General features: G+C 37.1%; 1 protein-coding gene across 4 annotated transcripts in view; it reads left to right on the top strand.

Annotated features, from left to right (window-relative positions):
- map2k4b (mitogen-activated protein kinase kinase 4b) overlaps positions 1-23,086 on the top strand; it is a 31,030-nt gene extending 7,944 nt beyond the window's left edge. For 2 of the 4 annotated variants that reach the window (XM_057826189.1, XM_057826190.1), the window contains 10 exons: positions 4,300-4,402; positions 4,514-4,688; positions 6,739-6,858; positions 8,993-9,112; positions 9,186-9,237; positions 9,367-9,494; positions 12,366-12,443; positions 12,571-12,719; positions 14,695-14,740; positions 17,042-19,817. In XM_057826189.1, the coding sequence (XP_057682172.1) occupies positions 4,300-4,402; positions 4,514-4,688; positions 6,739-6,858; positions 8,993-9,112; positions 9,186-9,237; positions 9,367-9,494; positions 12,366-12,443; positions 12,571-12,719; positions 14,695-14,740; positions 17,042-17,155 (1,085 nt within the window). In that variant the 3' untranslated portion in view covers positions 17,156-19,817. Of the gene's footprint in view, positions 1-1,676; positions 1,710-4,299; positions 4,403-4,513; positions 4,689-6,738; positions 6,859-8,992; positions 9,113-9,185; positions 9,238-9,366; positions 9,495-12,365; positions 12,444-12,570; positions 12,720-14,694; positions 14,741-17,041; positions 19,818-22,108 lie in introns of those variants that run through there. The other 2 variants (XM_057826188.1, XM_057826186.1) reach the window with 2 other exon arrangements.
- The last annotated feature ends 3,511 nt before the right edge of the window (positions 23,087-26,597 follow it).

Below are 26,597 nucleotides of genomic sequence, written 5' to 3'. Positions count from 1 at the left end.
AAAAAAACCCGAAAGTAAAATCTAATATTTAGAATAAAGAGGAAAAATGTGACGACTAGTGTAGCCCAGAGTTCGGAGTAAGAGTTGCGTTGCTTCTAAAGATGTCCGATCGGGTCCGATCACGTCATTTTCAAAGTATCGAAATCGGCAAAACAATATCGGTCATGCCTTTTCTTAATATATATATATATATATATATATATATATATATATGTATATATATTTTTTAAATTTAAATTGTTTTCTAATTGTATTTAACGTTACAGACAAAATGTCTTACACTCATCTGGAGTAGTTTTGGCTTATAGTAGGGCTATCAAATTTATTGCGTTAACGGCGGTAATGAATTTTTTAAAATTAATCACGTTAAATAATTAACGCAGCGCATGACCCACTCACGCATTGTCGCGTTCAATCTATAAAGACGCCGATTCACCTATAGATAGTGCTATAAGGGAGCGTATGATGAGTAGAGAGAATTTTGACAGCCTTTGGAGCCATTTTTTATGTGGCTAAAGCCTTACAATACCTCTCTCAGCAATTAGAAATATCGTGGGGGCAATGTGGGCGAGAAAGGTAGTAGATGATCATTTTCTTAACACCCTATGTTCTTTCCCAACGCAGAGATGATATATCAATTGGTGCCCCTACGCACAGTCATGGTTGCACTTCCCATCATGCATTTGGGCAGAACAGTTAAATGGCTACAGTATCATTTACTGAAAGCTCAACAAATACACTAGATGGCAATATTTAGTCACAATATACAAAGTCACATTTATCCTTTAAGAATTACAAGTCTTTCTATCCGTGGATCCCTCTCACAGAAAGAATGTTAATAATGTAAATCATCTTGAGGATTTATTGTCATAATAAACAAATACAGTACTTATGTACTGTATGTTGAATGTATATATTCGTCCGAGTTTTATTCATTTTTTTCTTAATGCATTGCCAAAATGTATATGATCGGGAAAAATTATCGGGAATGATTGGAATTGAATCGGGAGCAAAAAAGAGCAATCGGATCGGGAAATATCGGGATCGGCAGATACTCAAAGTAAAACGATCGGGATCGGAACGGGAGCAAAAAAACATGATCGGAACAACCCTAGTTGCTTCTCCACCAGTCTTGCTTTCGTCAACAATAACTATAACGAAAAAAAAATACGCCATCGTTTATGTCACATGTTCTCAATGTATGGCATTTTATGTGTAGTTAGCCTGCCTGGATTTGTCACTCATGTGACATGCTGCGCCACTCCAACATCTCCCACTAATGTCCTCTCTAGTCTCGTCATTGCTTGTTTTGAGACACACACTGTAAGATTTGTCTTCCTATCTCGGCAAGAGAGATATGATATGTTGCTTTAGCCTCTAAAAGTCTGTGCCGAGTGCTCATCGCGCACCAAATGTAACTCGTAGCGTTAGCATACCATTCACGTTAGCATTAGGTTATGCTATGCTATACAACACTTCTTCACAAATATTTCAAATATAAAACGTATGGCTTAGTAAAACTACTCTTAGAAGTACATGTATCTCAAAAAGTTACTCAAGTAAATGTAACGTGTTACTAGCCACCTCTGCTACTAAGTATAGCATTCTATAGTTGGCATCCTGGCAATAATGTAAACAAAATCGAAAGTAAGTGCGTGTTTTTATTCTTACCTCAGGATTTCAGATAAGCCTTTCTGGAGTTTCCAAAAGTAAGCAAGTAACTTGCACGCTAATAATGCCGTTCTAATCTCTTTGTGGGTTCACGTACACCTCAGTAGTCTCAGGTGGTTTTCCTAACCTCTTGTTGTTCAGCTTGTGTACACTGATTGGTTTTCATTATGGTGAGCTGCTGTATGGGGCACATTTGAATTTAGATCGGTTGTGTTTCACATGTGGAATGGGTGAAAGGAAGCCACTGTATACTATTGAGTCTGCCTGCGGGGTGCTTTGGTAAATTGGGTGACTGTCACTGTTTAACTTTATTCAAGAAATCTGCATTTGACTTTGCAGTAGTGTTAATAGTTTTGGATTCACCTTGCACCTTGTTTAAACAGGGCATGATTTAATCCGACACTTGAATGCAACACTAGGTGAAATTATTTGTTCTAAAGCAGGGGTTCTCAACTGGTGCCATCCTGGTATTTCATTGACAAGTCAACCAATTATAGTAATTTTTAGAACTAACATTCAAATACATGGACTGTACTATCATATTAGTGTGAGGCTTTTAATGATTCCCAGATAGCAGACAGACTTTGAAATGATGTTGAATCAACATTCTGCTGTCAATCTTATATTGTTGAAACAACGTTGACACCCGATGTTGATTTGTCATCACTTTTGCACCCTCAATTAATGTTGTTCCAACGCTGAAATCCTTACAAAACGTAAACGTAATTTCGATTATTAATAATATTGGAACAGCGCTGAACCAATGTTGTTTTCCTTCATTTTCAACCATGATGCTATTAATGTTGTCAAATATGCCCATATTTAGAGGTCCTGCTTTATTTACAGACAGAAGAAACGGCTAGGCTGACATATAAAATATTATACAATCACAAACCAAATTAGGGCTACATATGGAAAAGAGCTAGCTCGTTAGCTAGCTACGATGGAAAAATGACTGCAGTCTTTGTGTTCAAAAAATTAATTTAGACAAGGCTCGATTGTGTCATATCTCGTGATTTTTGCGCTTTAATTGGAAAATGAATTACGTTTGCCTGAACGAAGTTCTACTTGGCTAACATCCAGGCTAATAGGTCTTCGCTTGTATGCCAATCACAGCAAATGCACCGTTTCTGACAATTTCGGCAACTTTGTCACGTTGTGTCAGGCGAACCGTTTTATGTACAACTTTGATGACAAACGCAATTTATTCTACCCGTAAGGTATCATTGCTTATAAAGGCTCTGAAGAAAAGCAACAGGCTTACCTTTAAATATGGCTATCCTTAAATGAGGCGTTTTCAGTGGAGTTCATTTGAGGTGATGCGCTGTCTTCCCGCTCAATCACGAACACAACTATTTGTTACCATAACGCCCGCTTGTCCATAATTGGATGACTTATTTCATATTTCCCGGTCAATCAGAAATCAACTATTTGTCAACATTATTTCATCAACTATAAAACAATGTAAACCCAACCATCATCTGACACACCATAGAACAATGTTGTTTTAACGTCACTGTCGGGTGTCATCGGCATTTGCAATGTTGAGTCAACATTGTTTTTTGTCGAAAATTTCAACGTCAACCATACTGATGATTTTAATGGTATGTCATCGTTTATTCAACGTCTGTTTGTTATCTGGGTTCCTTTGATTTGTTCTTTTTTTTTCAGGGTAGCTTGGTTATCAAACAGCTGTTTTTGTTTTGTTAATAAAAATTCAGTGCGCCAAGTTTAAATCTATTTAAAACTTTCTCAAATCCATATGAGAGCAAACTGTTGCCTTCAGATACGAGTGACATGAATTAAGAAGTGTGTAGTATGTAGACACGAGCTGTTGATCGTCTCAAGATGCTAGCTAAAGTTTGACTCTGCTATTTTAGTCAGTTGAACATTGCAGAATCTGCAAACCGTTAAGTGTTATTTATTTTTCTATGATGTTGTTTTACAAATTAAGTATTTTTGGATAAGGAAACAGGTTTTCATGAAGCTAGCATACAGTTTTTCCTAGCTTGGTTTTGCATTGAGGTAAAGAGCTAATTCAGTAGATTTGTACGTATGTTGGGAACCCCTGGCAGGCTGTCTAGACATTTAGATTTGGCTAAAAATGCATTTTGATGAAAACTTGAGATAACTCATAGGCATTGAATGGGTATCCTCCCCCTTAATTCTGTTTTAACCATTGTAATTTGTCTCTGTTTCTTCTTTACTTGTACATTAACTGATCTTTCTGGTGTCAAATTTAGGGTTCAATTCTCATTCTTACTTTTACACATACAGTATTAGCTTATCTCAAGTGTATATCAATGTACTGATAAGTCGCAACATGCCCGCTTCTTCAAAAATGATATCCAGTGAAAAATAAAAATCTATCAAATGTTCATCGTAATAATTTTTTATTGGCATTGTCAGAGCAAGATTACTAATTTATGTTTACTATTATTGCTTTACTATATAGCTCTTGTTGTGGATATCATTACATTGTTCAAGGGGTCATGTAATGTACTATGTAAGTTATGCAGCCTTATATAATACTGCATAACTTCAGACATAACACCATGTTTTGTAGTGCACCGTATGGGATGTGCATGTTGTGGCAATCTGGACCCCTTTGTGGCTTTGTTCTGACAGGTAAACGTAAAGCGCTGAAGCTGAATTTCGCAAGCCCTCCCGTGAAGCCAGCGTCCCGCCTCCCGCTCAATCCAACACCCCCCTCTTTCCAGAACCCTCACATGTGAGTAGGCATGAAAATTAGACTCTTAAACATTACAACATAACTCTAGAGGAACTTAGAACCACATTAAATATTTCTGCATTTATCCATACACATGGTTATCTACTGTAGAGAGCGGCTGAGAACGCACAGCATCGAGTCGTCGGGGAAGCTTAAGATTTCTCCTGAGCAGCACTGCGACTTCACGGCAGAAGATTTGAGAGACCTTGGGGAGATCGGCCGAGGGGCGTACGGCTCCGTCAACAAGATGGTCCATAAACCCACGGGACAGATTATGGCAGTCAAGGTGACTTGTTTAATTGGCAGATATTGCGCTTGTGACAATGCAGTTTAGGAGATCTGACCCATGTAAAATGATTGTAGATCAGGTGCAATTAGCATTAGTAGTAGGGGTGGGAACCTCTCCGGGTACTAGCTCACGATATTATTGGCAATACAAGGCTCACGATAATAATGAACTCAAAATTTGGCGATACAACAATTATCAGGTAATCCTGCTAGGATGTTCTGTAAAACAACAAAAAAAATAGAAAAACAAGCCATTTTCATCCTTTTGCTGTGAATTGGAATGAGTTCATCACGAGTAGATGTCCTGTGCGTTTGAAGCGAAGCAATGTTAATTCGCTGCCACCCTCCAATATCAAACTGATTGGACGTCTATTGCCATCAGTGGCAGCTAATACCAGGCAATGAGTTAATTTTGGGCCATTTTACGTCATTTCCTGTTGATTTTCGGTGACTTGCTTTTCCTTTTAGGGCATTTCTGGGTCACATCCTGTTGATTTTGCAGGATTTACAGGTCTCTCCTTGAGATTTTGGGTTACTGAAAAGCAAGTGACTCAAGAATGTTCCCTTATGAATAGGGTGTGACTCAAAATGAAAAGGAAATCACCTGTAATTCCTCACAACACATGCTCTGGCAGGACGTCCAATCTAGTCAAAATGAATAGGATGTCGAGCACTTTCAATGGCAGCCAATGAGGTAACATAGACACCAGTGTTGTTTTTGGCAGCCATTTTAATTTTCGCCTTGGTCACAGTCTTTTGGATGAAAATACTTATTAGTCTTAGCCATATTTTAGTCACTTCAAAATATGCTCGTCTTCGTCTAGTTTTAGTCAACAAAAACTCATATTTCGTCCAGTTTTAGTCGACAATTCTCAAAATGTTTTCGTCTATAAATGGTAAATGGTGTTATACTTATATAGCGCTTTTCCACCTTTCAAGGCGCTCAATAAACTTCAAAAGTTTTAGTCCATGAATAAATAATAAGTAAAACATTTCCAACAATATCGAATGAACATGACAGACCAGCACCTAAATCTAGAGTCTACAAGGACATCTCCATTTTCATGATGATAATACACAATCAGCAGGAAAACAGCACGTTATTTGCAAATAACTAAACTCACCTGGATGTCACAAACTGTATGTAAAATGTTCCAAGAGTTTAAGAAGACACCAAATCAAAGCGCTAAATGCTAACGCGAATGCTATTCTAACTCTACAAGTTAGTTTAGTGTGTGATTATCACTCAGCACAGACCTTTAAAGGCTAAAGCAACATGGCATATCGAGCCAAGATAAGAAAGCAAAACTTACCAAGCAGCACTTGACACGTTTTACAAATTGAGCCTGGAATGGGCACAGGCTTATTGAGTAAGCGTGTGTGTTGGTTGGTGGGGGAGGCATAGCACGTCACACGAGTGACACGACCAAACACTGCGAAATGCGAGCTAACTACACATATAATAAGAAAATATCACACTGTGAATTTATGACGGAAACTATGGCAAATTTTCATCTCGTTCTCATGTTGTCAGACAACAAGTGGCATCCATCTCGTTATGTTTTAGTCTCCCGAGACATGTTTTCAACGCGTCACCGTGACGTCATCGTCATGAAAAAAATTGTTTGTTGTCGAACTATTTTCATTATCGTCATCGTTGACGAAAACAACACTGATAAACACTATTCTAATGCGAGATTTTGGTAGCAACCGGTTGGTTCCTTTTTATTTTTTGAACCGCAACACCTGTTTTATATGATACATCAACTATTGGTGGGAGCATATCGATAACCTTTTGGGCTACACCTTTTCCATATATTGTCACACCACTAATTGGTAGCATGCTATTTCTGCAGTAGTAATATAGATTATACCGTAGTTGATATAGAAGTATTTTCAATGTCAATATCACAATTCTTAGCAAACTGTAAGAGATTTTCCACAGATTGTAACATTTTAACAGATTCAATAGTTGGAACTCATCATAGATTTAAAAAAAAAAACCTCTTTTTTTTTTTACACATTTCTTGTGCTATTTGTGTCCTCAGAGGATTCGTTCCACCGTGGATGAAAAGGAGCAAAAGCAGCTGCTGATGGATCTCGATGTGGTGATGAGGAGTAGCGACTGTCCATACATTGTCCAATTCTACGGGGCTCTCTTCAGGGAGGTATGAACAACTCTACAGTAAATATTGAATGTCTGTCAGGGTTTCCCCTAGGATTTTTTTTTAAGCTGCGGTGGTCTACATCAGAGTTGGACAGTCTCAACATGTCGTGCCGCGGTGAAATTGCTTCATATCATGACAAAGGAGATTTTTTTTTCCACATTATTTTTTTTTTTCCAAGAAGAGCCATAACAAGTATCTATTTAAAATATTTCATTAGCCAGGCTAATGTCATAGCTCTCAGTTACGGTACATGTTTGTAAAATGCGTAGCTGATGACATCTACTTACATCTCATAGTCCCCCCCCCCTTTTTCTTTATTTGGCCCTAATACGTACTACATTACCACAACAATAATAGTCCGTCTGTTAAAGGACCCATTACAACTCAAATCTTTTATTAATACTTCAAAATACTAATCTGAAATGACAACTATGATATCAGCAACGAACAAATGCTATGCTAGCACGCGAAGACTCAGGCCAAACACATGCAATAAAGAACTTTAACGTTATGTCAATGTCAATATTAAGGTCGTTTTCACAGGCCTAAAGCAGAATTACATTCTTCAAATTGAAATACATTTCTATGGATTTTTCTCCCAATTATAAAGTAGTCAGGCACAAGCTTGCAACAGGAGAACCAATGTGATTTTCAAAAAAAAGCGTGTAAAGGAACAGTTTTTATTTGATGTGCGATTTCAGATGACTTCTTGCAAATAGGGCGTAAATAGTGAGGTATCTATATTCATTTGGAGGTTGTACTGCTCAAAACAGTGCGTTTCCTTGTGCATTGCCCAACAGCCATCTAATAGTAAATGCACTTCAATAAACCACAAGAATTGGTCTTTTCTTGCCTTTATGTGAAGTCACTTGTTTTTGTATTGTGAAACTATAACACAGAAAGAAACGCATATTCAGTACTTAATACACTACAAACTGTACAACACACTTACTTACACAACTATTAAATAAATATAACAACTTGCTTGAGCTACCACTACCATTAAGCATAGGCTGGTTTCTATAATGCAACAAAAAGACTTAAGGAGTTTTGTACATATGACTTTTCTCCACAGACGTATGCATATTCTGTGCATCAATAGGTTACTGTAAATGTAAAATACTTATATATTTTAGGACTGTCAAAATTATCGCGTTAACGGGCGGGAATTAATCTTTTTCATTAATCACGTTAAAATATTTGACGTAATTGACGCACATCAAACAGATTAAAATGACAGCAGAGTGTCATGTCCATTTGTTACTTGTGTTTTTTGTCTCCCTCTGCTGGCGCTTGGGTGCGACTGATTTTATGCACCATGAGCATTGTGTAATTATTGACATCAACAATGGCGAGCTACTAGTTTATTTTTTTATTGAAAATTTTACAAATTAAAACGAAAACATTAAGAGGGGTTTTAGTATAAAATTTCTATAACTAGTACTAAAATTAATCTTTTAAGAACTACAAGTCTTTCTATCTATAAATCGCTTTAAGAGTGTTAATGTTAATGCCATCTTGCTGATTTATTGTTATAATAAACAAATACCATACTTATGTACAGTATGTTGAATGTATATACCTGTCTTGTGTCTTATCTTTCCATTCCAACAATAGTTTACAGAAAAATATGGCATAATTTATAGATGGGTTGAATTGCGATTTATTACGATTAATTAATTTTTAAGCTGTGATTATAACTCGATTAAAAATTTTAATTGTTTGACAGCCCTAATATATTTCCGAGGTCGAACCGTAGCAGAAATAACTCACGAGTGTCAATGCGACCAATAGACAGAGCACAGCGCAAGTAAATGACTTTTGAGCCAAACTGTGTTATAAAATAGACAAATGGCAACACCACACTGCAAAAGTCAACTAGTTTCCCATACTGGCGCATATAGCCAGCACAGATGTATTGCTAAAGGATTCAAATGATAAATTAGAATTTATCTTTAAATTTGAAAAAAGAAATCATTTGCAAGGCGTGGCAGCTTTTATTTTGGTGTGGCGGTGCGCCACAATCTTTTTTGCGTTGGGGAAACCCTGTCTCTGCTCAACTCAACTTTTGCCAACATTACTCCGAATTTAGACACCTGTAATTATCACAAACATGTTTTTATTTGTGTTTCAGGGGGACTGTTGGATTTGTATGGAGCTTATGTCTACCTCATTAGACAAATTTTATAAATATGTGTATTGTGCGTTTGATTATGTCATTCCAGAGGAAATATTAGGCAAAATAACATTAGCTGTAAGTATAATATGAACCTTCCTTAATGGGCTTGATGAGTTGTACCGGAATTACAATTGTGTGTTGTTAACAGACCGTGAAAGCACTGAACCACTTAAAGGAAAACTTGAAAATAATTCATAGAGGTAAGGTGATGGTGTTTATTGATTTTAAAATATACTATTTTAAAAAGTTTAAAATACACTACCTACGTATTGTCGTTGCCATGTAAATTGATTTAATAGGTAATGGGGTTTTACTCTCTTCAATTCTAGACATCAAACCTTCCAACATTCTTATGGACCGAAAGGGCAACATCAAGCTGTGCGATTTTGGGATCAGCGGCCAGCTCGTCGACTCCATAGCCAAGACCAGAGATGCTGGCTGCAGGCCTTACATGGCAGTAAGTAGCTGTGAAATGGAAAATAATTACAGGTAGTGCCCGGGTTACGTTTATTTCCCTTCCTATGCTGGCGACGTAACTCGAATTTCTGTGCAAATCGGAATTAACCCTTTAAGCCCCAAAATAACCCTAAATCTAAAAAAATACCTATGCAAAAACATGTATTATGTCATTGTACTGTCCAGTGTACAGTCTGAGCTAGACAGCGAGCTAAGGTCCGAAATGACGATGTCAGACGTTCATGTGGTTTGCTGATTTTATTCAGCTGCTCATGACATCAACACTTGCAGAATAAAACTAAAATAACATTAAAATTTGATCTGTTTCATCTCCAATAACAGCAATTCAAATATGCGTTTATAACTAGCTGCTGATACAGCAATAACAATCCACACAAACCAAACCAACCATGTATCAGTGCCCGCTCGCACATCATCAAAAACAATCTCATCAACTCGCGTCAAGTATTCGACCACAATCGAAAACTCACAAAAAACTTTACAAGAAGGTGTTATATACAGATGTTGCCTGTGTAGATGCTTCACAAGCAACAAATGTGCGCGCAGGCTTACAGCTCTTTCCCCTCTCTCTTCATGGGAGCAAATGGCTCTTCCTCGTATGTGTGCATGCGCTCTTTTTCGTGTGCGCAAATACGTTCTTCTTCGTGTGTACACGCCTTCTGACTCGTGTGCGGAAGAACTACCTGCTAAATGCTTTCTGCGCCGAAATAAAAGCAGCATCACAAAACAAAAGTCAACACTATATATTAGGGGTGCACGATATCCAATTTTTGAAACCGATATCGATAACTTCTTGCTCCTCAAAGCCGATATCGATAACCGATAATAAATATATATATTTTTAAATGTATAACCTGAGTTTTTGAACACCTGGAGGTTTAAAAAAAAAAAAAAAAAAAAAAATAGTGGTGGATTGAATATGGATTTTCCTTTGATGTCACCAGATTTTTAATAATGACATGAACAAAACCGTGCGTTTCACTTCTGCACTGCCCGACAGCCAGCTAAAAATGAATTTCTTGCTTTTATGGGAAGACACTCTTCTTAATAATGTGAAAGTACAACAGAAAAATACACATATTATCGATCGGGTCCGATCACGTCATTTTCAAAGTATCGGAATCGGCAAAAAAATATCGGCCATGCCTTTTTTTAATATATATATATATATATTTTTTAATTAAATTGTTTTCTAATTGTATTTAACGTTACAAACATAAACACTCATCCAGAGTCTTTAGTTTAGGCTTAAAGTAGGGTTATCAGATTTATCCCGATAACGGCGGTAATTAGTTTTTAAAAAAATGTATCACGTTAAAATATTTAACGCAATTAATGCATGCGCTGCACGACCCACTCACGCATTGTCGCGCTCAATCTGTAATGGCGCCATTTTACCTATATAGAGAGATAAAAGGCAGCATAAAATGAGTAGAGTGAATTTTGGCAGCCTCTGGAGCCTTTTTTAATTGGCTAAAGCCTTACAATCCCTCTCCCGATGATTAGAAATATCATGGGAAGCAATGTGGGGAAGCAAGGCAGCAATTGATCTTTATTTTAACACCTTATGTTACTTCTCAACGCAGAGACGATAAATCAATTGGTAGCACTACGCACAGTCATGGTTCCACTTCCCATCATGCATTTGTGCATGGCTACAGTATCATTTACTGAAAGCTCAACAAATACACTAGATGGCAATATTTAGTCACAATATACAAAGTCACAAGTCTTTCTATCCGTGGATCCCTCTCACAGAAAGAATGTTAATAATGTAAATGCCATCTTGAGGATTTATTGTCATGATAAACAAATACAGTACTTATGCACTGTATGTTGAATGTATATATTCGTCCGAGTTTTATTCATTTTTTTCTTAATGCATTGCCAAAATGTATATGTTCGGGAAAAATGATCGGGAATGATTGGAATTGAATCGGGAGCAAAAAAAAAGCAATCGGATCGGGAAATATCGGGATCGGCAGATACTCAAACTAAAATGATCGGGATCGGATCAGGAGTAAAAAAACATGATCGGAACAACCCTACTCAATATACAACAAACTGCACAATACAGTTATATACACAACTATTATACGTAGAGCATAGCACACTAGCTTGAGCTACTAAAGCATTGGCTGGCTTCTATAACACAACTTATGAAATTCTGTACATATGACCCTTCACCACAGAAGTAAACCTACGGTGCACATCCATTTGTTATAGTAAACATAAAATACTTACATATTTCCGAGGCGGAAACGTAACAGAAAGCATTCACAATTGTCAATGCGACCGCTAGACACCGCAATGTCTGTGTGAATGAGCTTGTAATGTGAACAAAACGACTGTGACAGAAAAAATAGATGCAACGAATTATTCTGACCAGCAGGGGGGAGCAATGCCCCACAAATGGTCAACTGCTTTCCTATACTAGTGGGTAAAGTCACTGTAAACTGTAAACCAGCACAATACATATTATCGGTCCTATTAATAATGTTATTGGATTTATCGGTATGACGTCATAATTCCTATTATCGGACCGATAATTATCGGACCAATAATTATCGTGCACCAGTATTTTATATATATATATATATGTATATATATATATATATATATATATATTTTTTTTTTTTTAATGACTGTAGACTCCGGTGTCGTAAAGTCGAAAATTAAGTCGGGTACGTTGTGACCTGGGTAGTCCCTGTATATTGTTTGATGGATCGGCTATGAAATCGAAACAAATTTAATGAATCAATTGTAAACAGAACTCTGGCAGATTGCTGCTGTATGCGAGTTAACAACTACTGAAAAAAACGACACTATTCTGTGATTGTTTGTCTTCCAGCCTGAAAGAATAGACCCCAGTGCCTCTAGACAAGGCTATGATGTCCGCTCTGATGTTTGGAGTTTGGGAATCACCTTGGTAGGAAATTCATATCCTGCCGTCCTGTATAGCACAACCGCTTGACACCTATGTTTTGCAACTTGTCATGATTTCTCGCTAATTTAATCTATGTATATTTTTTCCCTGTGCGTGTGTATGTTTTCAGTACGAGCTGGCCACCGGAAGGTTCCCATACCCCAAGTGGAACAGCGTTTTTGATCAGTTGACGCAAGTGGTGAAAGGGGAGCCTCCACAGCTCAGTAATTCAGAGGACCGGCAGTTTTCCCCCAAGTTCATCAATTTCGTTAACTTATGGTAAGCATTATGTATGTCATTGCATGTTTAGGCTATGTCTACACTAGCACAGATAATGGCCTTAAACGTGTAATTAGTTAGACGATATGGCATGTCGGCTACACTAATGTACCTTTTCTCTGTGTAAGTTCTTGCAAGGAGTAGGTAGCTGGCTAATATTACCCGCCGCTTAATATAGACTAGTGTCTCCTTATAACAACCGGATACAGAGGTTATTCAATTCAATTTTATTTGTATAGCCCTAAATCACTACTAGGTTGTCTCAAAGGGCTTTGCAGAGGCAATATGATACACAGTCAGAAACTGTAGATGAATTAAATAAAGTTCTAGTCCAAGTCCTGGGCATCCCTCATCCTTAGACCCTCCATGTCGGCAAGGAAAAACTCCAAAAACCCTTTGGAAAAAATGAGAAACCTTGGAGAGAACCACAGTCAGGAGAGATCCACTCCTAGGACGGATAGACAAGATGCACCAGGACTGCTAATGGGAATTAGCAGACGGAGTTACAGTTTATAGAGAGATGCAATAGAGTGAGGGAACAAGAGGAGGTCCATCTAGCCAGAAGAGACGGGGGCAACGAGGTCGTCCATCCAGCCAGGGGTCTGGATAGTCAGGAGGCTGTGCCTGAAAAATAGTCCCTCCCTAGAGGGAGGGGTTATGACGTCATGGAGCGTGCTATCGCCAATAACTCAATGCCGACCGAACTGGAGTATATAAAAATACGTAGGTGGAAATTTAAACCACTAAACTGAACTGCGTGGTACACCAAGTCACAGAAGCGCATGAGCAGTTTTATTTTCATGACATTTTCGCCTGTTAAAATATCGCCATTACAGGAGCGCCACTGTTACGCACATACCAAAACACCATATGTTTATATCCATTTGTTATTTTCCAAGTGGTGAGTGCGCAACTGAGTATCGATTGTAACATCCGAAGTAACGATGTCAGGCTTTCGTTGTTGTTTTCTAAAGATTTATTTCAATCACAACTCGGCGACTGCTCGTAAAAGCAGAATATGCCCTTAGTCCCTTCACTCTCTCCCACGTGGTGTATTCAAATGCGTTCACGAAAAAAAAAACAGTGATCACAAATGAGTTCCCGACCCCTGGTCTAGAAGGTGCAGTATTTTCGTAATTTCTCGCCGGCAAGTAATGAGTTTCCGGTTCAGAGATAAACCGTCCGGACGAGCAAGTAACACAAGAGGCTGCTTCTTTCTATGCATGCGTACTTTGCGCAAAGGCAGCCGTACCTTGCAGAAGCGGGGGGGGCTTTAAATGTAGTGCAGACAGGTATAAAAATAGTATGTAAAATACCGAAAATTATCTATCCTAGTGTAGACGTAGCCTTAAAGCCCAACAAGGTCAAACAATGTCATTGGTCAAATTATCTAAATCCCTATATGACATCTCTAAGAGAGAATGCTCAGTTCAACAGAAATTGATATGGGGCAAATGTACAGTATGCATACGATCACCTATGCCACACCTGACTACAAATTGCAGGTGTCCATGTCTTAATATGGAGTATATAGATACCCACAGAGATGTTAAACAAATATTTGATCAAAAATCTTTCTAAACCAAATAAACATGCACCAACACACCACCAGGTGGTGCCAAAGCAATACTTTTATTGTGTCGCATTGAGCTGTTGTCTCAGCTAAATTTTTTAACTGGACTGTAAAGCTTTGAACAGTACTTGCACAGTACTGTATATATTTACTTATTAGGTTTTAACACAGGTTAATTGTTAACTTTCCCAGTTAAAATATATTTATTTGACTTCTATGGCAGTGAATATAATTAAAATGCCTTCACTGTGAGATCTTGTTACAACCTTCTCTGTTCTGCACTTCAATTATGTATCACTACGTGGCCAAATAAAGAAATAATAATAATAAATAAATAAATAAACACTTATTAATATGTAAGCATGGTTTTGCTGTTCTAACATTACACTATTTTCTCTCCAGCCTTACAAAGGATGAATCTAAAAGGCCAAAGTACAGGGAGTTGCTGGTAAGTGTCTGCTTTATTGGAACACATGTCAAGTATCATTGCTGCATCTTTAACTACATTATGCTTTACTATCGTTGTTACTGTAGCAACATATAAATCAGTTGTGAACATACTCACTGTACACACACGCTAAAGCAATCCAATGCAAGTAACAAGTTTTATATTTAAAAACAGATCGCTCACTTCATATAAAGGTATTAGTTTAACAGATTCCTTTGGATCTCAGTTTGGCCATTTGCAGAGTATATGGTCTTGATATCATCATCAAAATGGGCTTAATTTTCTGATTTTGAATCTTTCTGCTTAAGAGCCCCAATAGGAGAACGTTATGGGTAGCTGAGAGTGGTAATGTACAGTATGTCGTGTGGAAATATTTTACCATCGAATGGGAAGAAAGTGGGCATTTTGCTTGGTGGAAAGGATAGAAATTCATAAGGCAATGTATACATATACAGTGGGGCAAATAAGTATTTAGTCAACCACCAATTGTGCAAGTTCTCCGACTGGAAAAGATTAGAGAGGCCTGTAATTGTCAACATGGGTAAACCTCAACCATGAAAGACAGAATGTGGGGAAAAAAAAAAAACAGAAAATCACATTGTTTGATTTTTTTAAAAGAGTTTATTTCCAAATTAGAGTGGAAAATAAGTATTTGGTCACCTACAAACAAGCAAGATTTCTGACTGTCAAAGAGGTCTTTCTTCTGACGAGGTCTAACGAGGCTCCACTCGTCACCTGTATAAAAGACACCTGTCCACAACTTCAGTCAGTCACACTCCAAACTCCACTATGACCAAATAGCTGTCGAAGGACACCAGAGACAAAATTGTAGACCAGCACCAGGCTGGGAAGACTGAATCTGCAATAGGTGAAACGCTTGGTGCAAAGAAATCAAGTATGGGACATGCAAGACCACTGATAATCTCCCTCGATCTGGGGCTCCATGCAAGATTTCATTCTGTGGCGTCAAAATGCTAACAACAACTGTGAGCAAAAATCTCAGAACCACGGGGGGGGGGGGGACCTAGTGAATGACCTACAGAGAGCTGGGACCTCAGTAACACAATGCGTCGCCAAGGACTCAATGCCAGACGTGTCCCCCTGCTGAAGCCAGTACACGTCCAAGCCCCTCTGCAGTTCGCTAGAGAGCATTTGGATGATCCAGAAGAGGACTGGGAGAATGTGTTATGGTCAAATGAAACCAAAATAGAACTTTTTGGTAGAAACACAGGTCCTCATGTTTGGAGGAGAAAAAATACTGAATTGCATCCGAAGAACACCATACCCACTGTGAAGCATGGGGGTGGAAACATCATGCTTTGGGGCTGTTTTTCTGCAAAGGGACCAGGACAACTGATCTGTGTAAAGGAAAGAATGAATGGGGCCATGTATCAAGAGATTTTGAGTGAAAATCTCTTTCCATCAGCAAGGTCATTGAAGATGAGACGTGGTTGGGTCTTTCAGCATGACAATGATCCCAAACACACAGCCAGGGCAACAAAGGAGTGGCTTCGTAAAAAGCATTTCAAGGTCCTGGAGTGGCCTAGCCAGTCTCCAGAAGTCAACCCCATAGAAAATGTGTGGAGGGAGTTGAAAGTCCGTGCTGCCCAACAACAGCCCCAAAACATCACTACTCTAGAGGAGATCTGCATGGAGGAATGGGCCAAAATACCAGCAACAGTGTGTGAAAAGCTTGTGAAGAGTTACAGAAAACATTTGGCCTCCGTCATTGCCAACAAAGGGTACATAACAAAGTATTGAGATGAACTTTTGGTGTTGACCAAATACTAATTTTCCACCATGATTTGCAAATGAATTCTTTAAAAATCAAACAAAATGGTTTTCTGAATTTTTTTCCACATTCCATCTCTCGTGGTTGAGGTTTACCCACATTTACAGTTACAGTCCTCTCTAATATTTTCAAGTGGGGGAACTTGCACAATTAGTGGTTGACTAAATATTTATTTGCCCCACTGTATATGGGGCAAAAAAAGACTTTTATTGTCTGTTTTGGATTAGGACTCTAGATTCTCAAAATCAGAGACTCTGACTCGAGTGCAAAAATATGCGATTGTGACATCCCCAATTTTTCTTCTTGGTGTTCTGAAAAATTCAAAAATTGTCTGCCAAAAATCTGACTGTGACTTACTGTATATGTTTTTCTTAATTATACATTACAAATAATAATAAAAATACAGGGCATAATACATAATTCTGAATTATTCTGATGTCTATAATGCATTTGTATTGTTTCTTGCCAGTTCTCTATTTATAAACGCTGTTTTTGTTTGTCTTACCCAGAAACATCCATTCATTCTTATGTATGAAGAGCGTTTCGTGGATGTTGCCAGTTATGTATGCCGCATCCTGGATCAGATCCCGGCCTCTCCAATCTCTCCTATGTATGCAGACTAAGGTATTTTGGGATGGGGCCTCCCCACTATGCAAGCGGGTGGAAGAAACCCAGCTTTGCGAGGCGGTCCCGGCAATCTTATCTCCTGGACTTTTATAGAAACGCCGATTTAGTCACGTTCCAAAGAAGAGAGGAACACATGTGGTGCAATGAGATAAATATTAAGGCAACCCTTCCACTTCAGATCACCTCATTTAGAGTCACCCATTGTCCAAAATAAGTATAAACAACCAAATGAAAAGACAGAGCAATGGCGTTCATGACTAAAAATAGCCACCTATTTGATTGTGTGTTGTGGACTGTACGTATGCATTTGTGTGTTCACTTCTGAAGAATTGTGCAGATGTATTCAGATAGACATACTTTGTAAACACACACAGCCGTCTTGGAGTTTCGCTCCTCGGTAACTAAATAAGTATGCAAAACGCGCTTTGTCTGGGTAAATAATTATGAATTTGGTTATGTGGCTTTATGTCCTTCTTTTCCCTCTTTTTGGATGTGGAATCTGTGAGTGTTTGTTTTAACACTCACTGAGGACAATATTCAACGCTCACGCTCAAGGTCGCCTAAGTTTGCACTTCTCCTGTTATGTCATTGGATTCAAGTCACTGAGATAAGCATCTTTTTGTCGTAGAACATTAGAAATATTTGTTAAGCCATAGCATTAGGGCCAAGCTTCTTCTGTGTTCAAGTTTTTTTTGGGGGGTGGGGGGTGGGGGGAACAGTCTCGTTTTTAAACTGACAGTGGTATGAAAAAGTATCTAAACCTTTTGGAATTTCTCGCATTTCTGCATAAAATCACCATCAAATGTGATCTGATCTTTGTCAGAATCACACAGATGAAAAAACAGTGTCTGCTTTAACTAAAACCAAACATTTATAGGTTTTCATATTTCAATGAGGATAGTATGCAAACAATGACAGAAGGGGGAAAACAGCTATTATATTATATCACAGTTTATATTTGTCCTATCAAGTAGCAGCCTCTAGATAAAAACAATGAAAGAAAAAGTCCTTGTACAGATGCAGTACCGTTACCAGACGTTTATAGATAAACACACAGTTATGAGAACCAGCGTGCATGCTTGTACGAGCACGAACATAAAGCAACGAGCATTTGGCCCATCAAATCAGCACTAGAGATGTAAAAATGGCAGACGTGATTGTTCACTGTTAGTAGCAAGTCTTCGGGGGGTTAGAAAAGTGTTTTTGCCAAGCGGAGACTAGCCGGAGGCTTGGTGAAACGTTCCGATGCCCCAAACACTTTCTATTGATTGGAAGAAAAATACTATAAATTTTGGGGCAGTCTCAGTTAAAATGTCAGGGTTCTGTGTAGGGCTGCAGCTATCGATTATTTTAGTAGTCGATTAATCGATGAACTAGTTAGTTTGAATAATCGAGTAATCGGATAAGGAACATAGAAAATTAAAATACCTGAGCTTAGCCTCAAAAGCAACAAAAGAACAATTGGCTAACTTACATAGCAAAATTCTGCTAGCTTAATTGCTATAAAATGCTATAAAACATTTTTTTTTGTTTGTTTGTTTGTTTTACAATGCTCTTAAAAAATGTTTCAAACACATATTCCTACTAAAATAGCTAAATATACCTATAAACAAAATTACAAATGCATTTAAAAAAAAAAAAAAAGCTCAAACAAAAGCTTTTTGAAGATTTTCACTTCCTTCACTTTTGACAATTTGTAAAGCTAACGCACATATGTACACTTATGCTCAAAACGACACACATTTTAACAATAAAACACATGACAAAGAACAATTGATGTTCAAACGTCCATCTAGTCTGATCAATATGTAAAATTTGTAGATTAATTCAGCCTAATTTGCCTAACAAAGGTCCGCTAGCTTAAATGCTACAAATGCTAACATATTTACAATTCTCATAGCAAATAGCTGACACATAACTCCACAAACTGTAACTCTAAACTTAATTACAAATGCATACACAAATATATATTAGCTGAAACAACTTACAGCCTTATGTGGGCCAAACCAGAACGCAACTATCTAGGGCTGCAACTATCGATTATTTTAGTAGGGGAGTAATCGATGAACTATTTAGTTCGAATAATCGAGTAATTGGATAAGGACCATAAAAAATTTAAAATACCTGCGCTGAGCCCCAAACGGTATTAAAAATTAAGCTCTAAGTGCAACAAAAGAACAATTGGCTAACTTGCATTGTAAAAGTCTGCTAGCCTAAATGCTATAAAATGTTTTTTTTCTTTTTACAATGCTTTTAACAAAGGGTTCAAATACATATTCCCACAAAAAAACGGCTAAATATACCTATAAACTAAATTAAGAATGGATTAAAAAAAACAAAAAACATTAACCGAAACAACTTACAGCCTTATGTGGGCCAAACCAGAACGCAACTATCTAGGGCTGCAACTATCGATTATTTTAGTAGTCGAGTAATCGATGAACTAGTTAGTTCAAATAATCGAGTAATCGGATAAGGAACATAAAAAAATTAAAATACCTGCCTGCGCTGAGCCTCAAACGGTATTAAAAATGAAGATCAAAGTGCAATAAAAGAACAATTGGATAACTTGCATAGTAAAAGTCTGCGAGCCTAAATGCTATGAAATGCCTTTTTTTTTTTTTTTTTTTTTTTTAATACACAGTTCAAACAGATATTCCCAAAAAAACTGCTAAGTATACCTATAAACTAAATAAACTACATATAAACTAAACTAAAGACTATAAACTAAAGAATGCATTAAAAAAAACGTTAGCTCAGACAAAAACTTACCTTATGTTGGTCTTAACTGGAAGCAGCTGGATTCAGCCATGTGAAATGAGTGAAAACATAGACTATTGCCACTAGAGGGAGGTGTAACCACCAAAATCAATATAACTAAATGCAAACAAACCATTACAACGCCTTTTTAATGAAACGAATACTCAAAGCAGCAAAATTTAATTCGAATATTTTTTCTAATCGAATTACTTGAGTTTATCGATTGATTGTTGCAGCACTAGTTCTGTGTATTCATCGGGGCATTGGTTGAGCATGCGTGCAGTATAAACGTACCGTATTGGCCTGAATATAAGATGGCCCTGATTATAAGACGACCCCCTCTTTTTCAAGACTCAAGTTTGAAAAAAGACTTTTTGAACACCAAATTCATTTTTATACAGAAAATAATTACAGTACATCCGAAACAAATGATTATAACAATATATTTGAGAGAAAAAGCATGTTATTTTGCCTCATTCAAATCTTAATATCTGAACATTTAAATATGTAAACTAGAGATGTCCCGATCGATCGGCATTCCGATCGATCGGGTCAGATCACGTCATTTTCAAAGTATCGGAATCGGCAAAAAAATATTGGACATGCCTTTTTTAAATATATATATTATGTATATGTATAAATCGTTTTCTAATTGTATTTAACGTTACAGACATAATATGTTACACTCATCCAGTCTTTAGTTTAGGCTTAAGATAAGGTTATCAAATTTATCCCGTTAACGGCGGTAATTAATTTTGAAAAATTTATCACGTTAAAATATTTAACGCAATTAACGCATGCGCTGCACGACCCAGTCACGCATTGTCGCGTTCAATCTGTAATGGTGCCGTTTTACCTATATATATAGAGCTAAAAGGCAGCGTAAAATGAGTAGAGTGAATTTTGACAGCCTTTGGAGCCTTTTTTTAATTGGCTAAAGCCTTACAATCCCTCTCCCTATGATTAGAAATATTGTGGGAAGCAATGTGGGGAAGAAAGGTAGTAATTGATCTTTTTCTTAACACCCTATGTTATTTCCCAACGCAGAGAAAATATATCAATTGGTACCACTACGCACAGTCATGGTTGCACTTCTCATCATGCATTTGGACAGAACAGTTAAATGGCTACAGTATCATTTACTGAAAGCTCAACAAATACACTACATGGCAATATTTAGTCACAATATACAAAGTCACATTTATCCTTTAAGAATTAAAAGTCTTTCTATCCGTGGATCCCTCTCACAGAAAGAATGTTAATAATGTAAATGCCATCTTGAGGATTTATTGTCATAATAAACAAATACAGTACTTATGTACTGTATGTTGAATGTATATATTCGTCCGAGTTTTATTCATTTTTTTCTCAATGCATTGCCAAAATGTATATGATCGGGAAAAATTATCGGGAATGATTGGAATTGAATCAGGAGCAAAAAAAAAAAAAAAAAAAAAAAAAAAAAATCGGATCGGGAAATATTGGGATCGGCAGATAATCAAACTAAAACGATCGGATCGGGAGCAAAAAAACATGATCGGAACAACCCTAATGTAAACTACAGTGCAATCACATTTGTAAATGAATGGCTTCTGGTTTTTGAAATGTAAATAAACTAATCTATTGTGATAAAACAAGAAAATTGCAATAACGACATTAACAATTAAAGTGAAGTCTAACTGCAACTGTAGTCTTGAAACAAATCTGAATAAGGAAAAAAATTGCTATAAAATAATGCAAACTGGTTAAACTTGAGAGTAGCTAAGATCTATCATGACAGAACATCGCTTCAATGATATCTGGCGCCATCTAGCGTCGTGAATGGGTATAACGTCTAGACCGCGAATATAAGACAACCCGCTCTTTTTCAGTCTTACTTCAATGCAAACAACACCGTCTTATATTTGGGCCAATACGGTATTTTAAATTGACACAAAACAAATCGGTATAGCACCTTTAAGGAGTATATTTTTATTTTAAAAGTTATATATGATCTTACAAATGTAGTTATTTCCGAACATTTTACTTACATTTTTATTTCCGAGAAAATAAATGCTTACCTCTGTGACTTTAAAACAATGACAATGCACAAACTAGCTAATGCAATGCTTGCCTGATGTAAAGTTACTTGATGTCCACTGATGTATATGTGTATGTATATAGTGCATCTAATCTGCTGTTTTTGGCAGGTTTTGCAAGACCGTTAAGGCCCATTCGAACAAAAGGACAAAGATGTTTGTGAGGGTGGGTTCAAAAAATTGACAGGAGAGGAACTTTGCATTTGAGACTGGGCCTTGATGCCTCTTAGCATCCTGTCCTCGCACTGTACAGTTTTACTGCTCATCCACACTGATCACAGATCCACCATGCTGCATTACAAAGACACACAGTTGTAACTATGTACAGTATATTTAAGAAATAGGCTGTCAAGTGTTACCTCCTGAATACAGTAGAAAAACAACACCAGTAAATGCTGCTAATTGCCTCTAAAATACTGTTAAGAGTGGTGGAAGATCCATTTTCACATTGATACTCAGCATGTTCCTCCAAGCATGTCGCTCATGCTTGCACTGAGGATAAAAATCTGCAAATTATGTTTCAGTAAAAGTACCAGAATTCCCCAAATCCCAGGATAGATCATAATTTAAGATTATTGCAAATCATTGAGTTGTGTTGCAGTGGTGCTCTTCTATGATTAACTGGAGGATTATGTCACTACTTATCTGTTTGTCTTCATCTGTAATGCAGAAATGGTGCAAACCTACCAAAAAAAAAATCTGTTCTTCACCTATGGGGTATGTTTTCTATCCCTAGTGAGTGCAGACCACTGGGGTACATGTTGTATAAATTGCAATCTACTAGAATGTTCATATTAGATTATAAAGTAATATTAAGGGCAATTAATATGATGTTGTATGTCTATGGAGGGTTAATAAAGTTCCTGTGGAAAAAGATTGCCGTTGTATTGTTCATTTTCTGAACTGCATTTGATATCGAGTGACAATGATTGTATATTTGCAAAAGTCTTTGTTATTATTTGAAAATCATATTTGCTTTCCTGGCGTTTTGCTCTTATTCGAAATATTTTAACTAGAGATGTCGGGTCCGATCAAGTCATTTTCAAAGTATCGGAATCGGCAAAAAAATATCGGACATGCCTTTTTTAATATATATATATATATATATATATATATTTTTTTTTTTTTAAATTAAATCGTTTTCTAATTGTATTTAACGTTACAGACAAAATGTCTTACACTCATCCAGAGTTTTTAGTTTTGGCTTAAAGTGGGGCTGTCAAATTTATCGCGTCAATGGCGGTAATAACATTAAAATATTTAACGAAATTAACGCATGCGCTGAACTACCCACTCACGCATTGTCGCGTTCAATCTATAATGGCACCGTATTACGTATATATAGAACAAAAAGGCAACGTAAAATGAGTAGAGAGAACTTTGGCAGCCTTTGAAGCCTTTTTTAATTGGCTAAAGCCTTACAATCCCTCTCTCGACGACCAGAAATATCGTGTGAAGCAATGAGGGGAAGAAAGGTAGTAGTTGATCTTTTTCTTATCACCTAATTTTATTTCCTAACGCTGAGAAAATAGATCAATTGGTACCATTACGCACAGTCATGGTTGCACTTCCCATCATACATTTGGGCAGAAGTTAAATGGCTGGATTATCATTTACTGAAAGCTTATAAAAATCCACTAGAAGGCAATATTTAGTCACAATATACAAAGTCCTTTAAGAATTACAAGTCTTTCTATCCGTGGATCCCTCTCACAGAAAGAATGTTAATAATGTAAATGCCATCTTGAGGATTTATTGTCATAATAAACAAATACAGTACTTATGTACTGTATGTTGAATGTATATATTCGTCCGAGTTTTATTCATTTTTTTCTTAATGCATTGCCAAAATGTATGTGATCGGGAAAAATTATCGGGAATGATTGGAATTGAATCGGGAGCAAAAAAAAAAAAACAATCGGATCGGGAAATATCGGGATCGGCAGATGCTCAAACTAAAACGATTGGGATCGGATCGGGAGCAAAAAAACATGATCGGAACAACCCTAATTTTAACATTGTTATTGTAATTTTTTTACAGTAGTGGAATGTAATGAAGTAAAAGTGCATTACTTAATTACTTAGGTGCTTTTTTGTGTACAGTGGTATGAAAAAGTATCTGAACCTTTTGGAATTTCTCACATTTCTGCATAAAATCGCCATCAAATGTGACCTGATCTTTGTCAAAATCACACAGATGAAAAAACAGTGTCCGCTTCAACTAAAACCACCAAAACATTTATAGGTTTTCATATTTTAATGAGGATAGCATGCAAACAATGACAGAAGGGTGGAAAATAAGTTTGTGAACCCTCGGTCTAAGGAGACTTAAAGAACAATTAAAACCAATTTTTACCAAACAATTTAAGTCAGGTGTGTGCCCAATCACTGATGTGTGGTTTAAAGCTGCCCTGCCCACTATAAAACACACACCTGGTAAGAATTGTCTTGATGAGAAGCATTGTCTGATGTGCATCATGACTCGGTCATCGAGCTGTCTAAAGACCTGCAATCAAGGATTGTTGATTTGTATAGAGCTGGGGAAGGATACAAAACCATCTCTAAAAGTAGAATGTTCATCAATCGACAGTTAGAGAAGTTGTTTACAAATGGATAGAGTTTGCCACTGCTGCTTCTCTCCCAAGGAGTGGCCGTCCACCAAAGATGATGCCAAGAGTTCAGCGCAGAATACTCAGGTAAAAAAGAACCCTAGAGTGCCTGCTAAAGACTTACCGAAATCACTGGCACTGTCCAATATCTCTGTGCATACATCAACTATATGTAAAACTATGGCCAAGAATGGTGTTCATGGGAGGACTCCACTGAGGAAGCTACTGCTGTCTGAAAAACATTGTTGCCTGTTTAATGTTTGCAAAAGGACATTTGGACACCCCAAAACATCACTGTTCTAGAGGAGATCTGCATGGAGGAATGGGTCAAAATACCAGCAACAGTGTGTAAAAAGCTTGTGAAGAGTGACAGAAAATGTTTGGGCTCCGTTATTGCCAATAAAGGGTACATAACAAAGTATTGAGATGAACTTTTGATATTGACCAAATACTTATTTTCTACATTCATTTGCAAATAAATTCTTTAAAAATCAAACTGTGATTTTCTGGGTTTTTCCACATTCTGTCTCTCATGGTTGAGGTTTACCCATGTTGACAGAGGCCTCTCTAATATTTTCAAGTGGGAGAACTTGCACAATTAGTGGTTGACTAAATACTTATTTGCCCCACTGTATATGGATGTTACTTTTTTTTTTTTTTTTTATCGGGTGAAAATTTACTATTTACTTGTAAAGTAAATTTTAAAAACAAGTCCTTTTGTACTTTTACTCGAGTATTTTTTTCTTAGATACTTGTAGTTTTACTTAAGTAATCTTCTGCACCTTTATCTGTATTTATACTTCAGTAAAAAAGTGAGTACTTCATCCACCACTGTTCTTTTATTAGTGCTTAAATACTGTTTATGTATGAGCAATATTCTTGATTTGTTATTTGCCACTAGGGGGCAGTAAATAGTGTTTTTCCGCTGACCTGGAGTCAGTCCCATCGCTAAATAGCTTACTGTCAATCAAGACAGGTGTTCACTGTTCAGGTGTTTCGAGTGAGGAAGCCAAAAAAAAAAGTTTTTTGACTGCCCTTGTGTATGTAACACTGGAGTGCATATGATTTGTGAGTCTGTCTTTTTTTTTTCATTTTGTTCATTGTTTTTAGTTCAAGTTTAAAGCGTCACCTGCAATTCGTTAAATTTAAACAAACATGGATCGGAGGAATTGGACTCGCTGCTTATTCGTGTTCAAGTGCATTGGCGCTAAGCAACTAGTACTTGGCCTTGGTAGGCCACAAAATAGGTCCAAAACTGTTATGTTGTGGATTACAATTTATGAGGAAGTCATGGACCTGAACGCAGCGTTGTGGATTCACGTTTTCGTTTGGGAGCAACGGACTGGGCAAATGTTTGGAATTGCCGACTGCTCATTGGCGCGGTACCGGTTTTCTGAAACTCCTTTCCAGCATCATCACACAGGAGCACCATTCATTCAGACGGCCAACGTTTAATTTGGGTATGTAATGATCAGCGCTGACATGAATTCCCAATTTAACGTGTGTACAAACATTTCTTTTTAATTGAACAATACGAAATTCAAAAACTACAATAATACAACAACTAGTTCACGTAAATTATATGCACATCGTTTCCATGTTTGCCTTTGTAGACACATAAAATGATAATATACATATGGCGGAAAACACAGACAAGACTGAAAAAGCAGTTTTGCTCTTGCACCCCTGTTTAAAATAAACTGCTGTATTTTAAGCCAAAACAACTGTTGTGTTTGATAGAACAATATGTCTATGTTGCCATAGCAGATTCACGGCGCATTAAGCCTCCGAACTATTTTTAATTTGTCCGTCTTACCCTGGATACCCCTGTTTACAGACGTCGCGCAACCGCTTTTGTTTCAACCCAGCCATAAAAATAGGCTCCGTAATTAGAGGTGCAGGATAATTATCGGTTCGATAATTATCGGTCCAATAATAGGAATTATGACGTCATCCCAATAAATCCAATAACATTATTTATATTCCCGATA

This window comes from Corythoichthys intestinalis, chromosome 21 (genome assembly GCF_030265065.1).
Source record: "Corythoichthys intestinalis isolate RoL2023-P3 chromosome 21, ASM3026506v1, whole genome shotgun sequence".
Taxonomy (NCBI): domain Eukaryota; kingdom Metazoa; phylum Chordata; class Actinopteri; order Syngnathiformes; family Syngnathidae; genus Corythoichthys; species Corythoichthys intestinalis.
The sequence above is the reverse complement of the archived record's forward strand: the minus strand, read 5'-3'. Positions and strand labels throughout refer to the sequence as shown.